This window comes from Cariama cristata, unplaced genomic scaffold (assembly GCF_000690535.1).
Source record: "Cariama cristata isolate BGI_N322 unplaced genomic scaffold, ASM69053v1 scaffold40160, whole genome shotgun sequence".
NCBI classification, from domain to species: domain Eukaryota; kingdom Metazoa; phylum Chordata; class Aves; order Cariamiformes; family Cariamidae; genus Cariama; species Cariama cristata.
Window position 1 is genome coordinate 1491 of NW_009597249.1, and position 1460 is coordinate 2950.

The 1460-nt window shown below is 35.3% G+C and overlaps 1 protein-coding gene across 1 annotated transcript in view; it reads left to right on the forward strand.

Moving 5' to 3' along the window:
• The window catches only part of CCDC180 (coiled-coil domain containing 180), a 25129-nt gene that overhangs the window by 1258 nt on the left and 22411 nt on the right, over positions 1–1460 (forward strand). The window contains exons 3-5 of the mRNA XM_009708779.1: positions 361–443; positions 977–1086; positions 1183–1357. Of these exons, the coding sequence (XP_009707081.1) occupies positions 361–443; positions 977–1086; positions 1183–1357 (368 nt within the window). The remainder of the gene's footprint in view (positions 1–360; positions 444–976; positions 1087–1182; positions 1358–1460) is intronic.

Sequence of the window (1460 nt, forward strand, 5' to 3'; positions counted from 1 at the left end):
CCAGATAAAGGCTATTTCCGTATTTCTTGCTAGTTCTTACTTGACAATTCCTGGATTTTTATACCTTTTAGGGATACTATGTATGTCTTTGTAGTTTACCCATATTAAATCTAGCATTTATTGCTTTTATGCCATCATAGCAGATTTGAAGTATGTGGTTAGGCTAGATAATTACTCCGTTCAATTTGTCTCAGAAGCAGCAACATTGATCCTTCGAATCATATTCATTGAACTTAGAATGATGCTTGTGTTTGCTTAAATGTTACATTTTTGCCAATTAAATTCAATATTATACCCATTGCAAGTCCCTCCTCTTATGTATTTAGTACAAATCAAAGATTTATTCTCTTTCTGTTTCAGAGAAGCTACAACATTTCAAAAGGCTTGGAAAAGTGTAGATGTAAAGGCAGCTGAGGAAGTCAGAGGCCTACCTGATTTTGTTGGTAAAATTTATTTCCCTTAATGTCAGATATTTTAATTTGCATTCTTAGGAGCCACCCTACATATAATGGTTTTAGCTGAACAAGGTATAAAATCAAGCTCAGAAATGACCTGACACATTTTTAATGATTTGTAGGTAATTTTGAAGATGAAAAGTCTACTCACAGGAAAAAATTGTTGTAAAATTGTTGATCACCCTTTGTGTCTAGATGGTAAATTCCAGTTATGATGTAAGCATATCTTATTCTTGGAAGTTGCAATTTTTTGCATCATACCTGAACTTAGTTCATAGCTTCCATGCTTTTATCCTTCTGAAAATCACAAATTAATAAAATCAATGGAAATTTTTAAATACGCTTTACTATTTTTAACCTACATTTGCATAGATTTTCCTTCCCATGGAAAGCTGTCACGCACTCTAAGAGCTGCACAAACTACAGAAGTCAGAGTGTGGATTTAGTGATTCATTGTGCATGCGTTATGTATTCTGCAGCAACAGTTCCAAGCTACATAATCCTCATTTCTTTCTTGGCAGTTCCTGAGAAAACCAGCAGTAATATCTTGGAACGCCTGTCAGAACGCCGGCGACGCCGTCATGATGAAGCACTAACCTCAATGCGTCATGAGCTTGCCTGCATTGCCAGGGTAAGACTGGATTTTCTAATCCAGATAGTCTAGAATACTATACTAAGGTCAGGGCCTGATATTCAAAAGATCCGACTGACTTCCTTACCTTTTTAGGAGATGGAACCCCTTGTTTTGGAGCCTGGAAAATTCCTTCTGACAAAACTGATGGAATCTGATAGAAAAACCGAACTTCTGTTTAAAAAGATTGAGTCTGACAGTGCTCTGGAAGATTTCTCAATTGAAGTAAGGCAGCTCATGCCATTGTCTCATCTTCAGTTATTTGTACCTGGTCTGCATAACATAGCTTCTTTTCTCTTGCTGTAGTTTTTAAGATATAAATGCCTTTTTTTTTTTTTTTTTTTTTTTTTTTTTTTTAAAAACCTTTTTTTCCG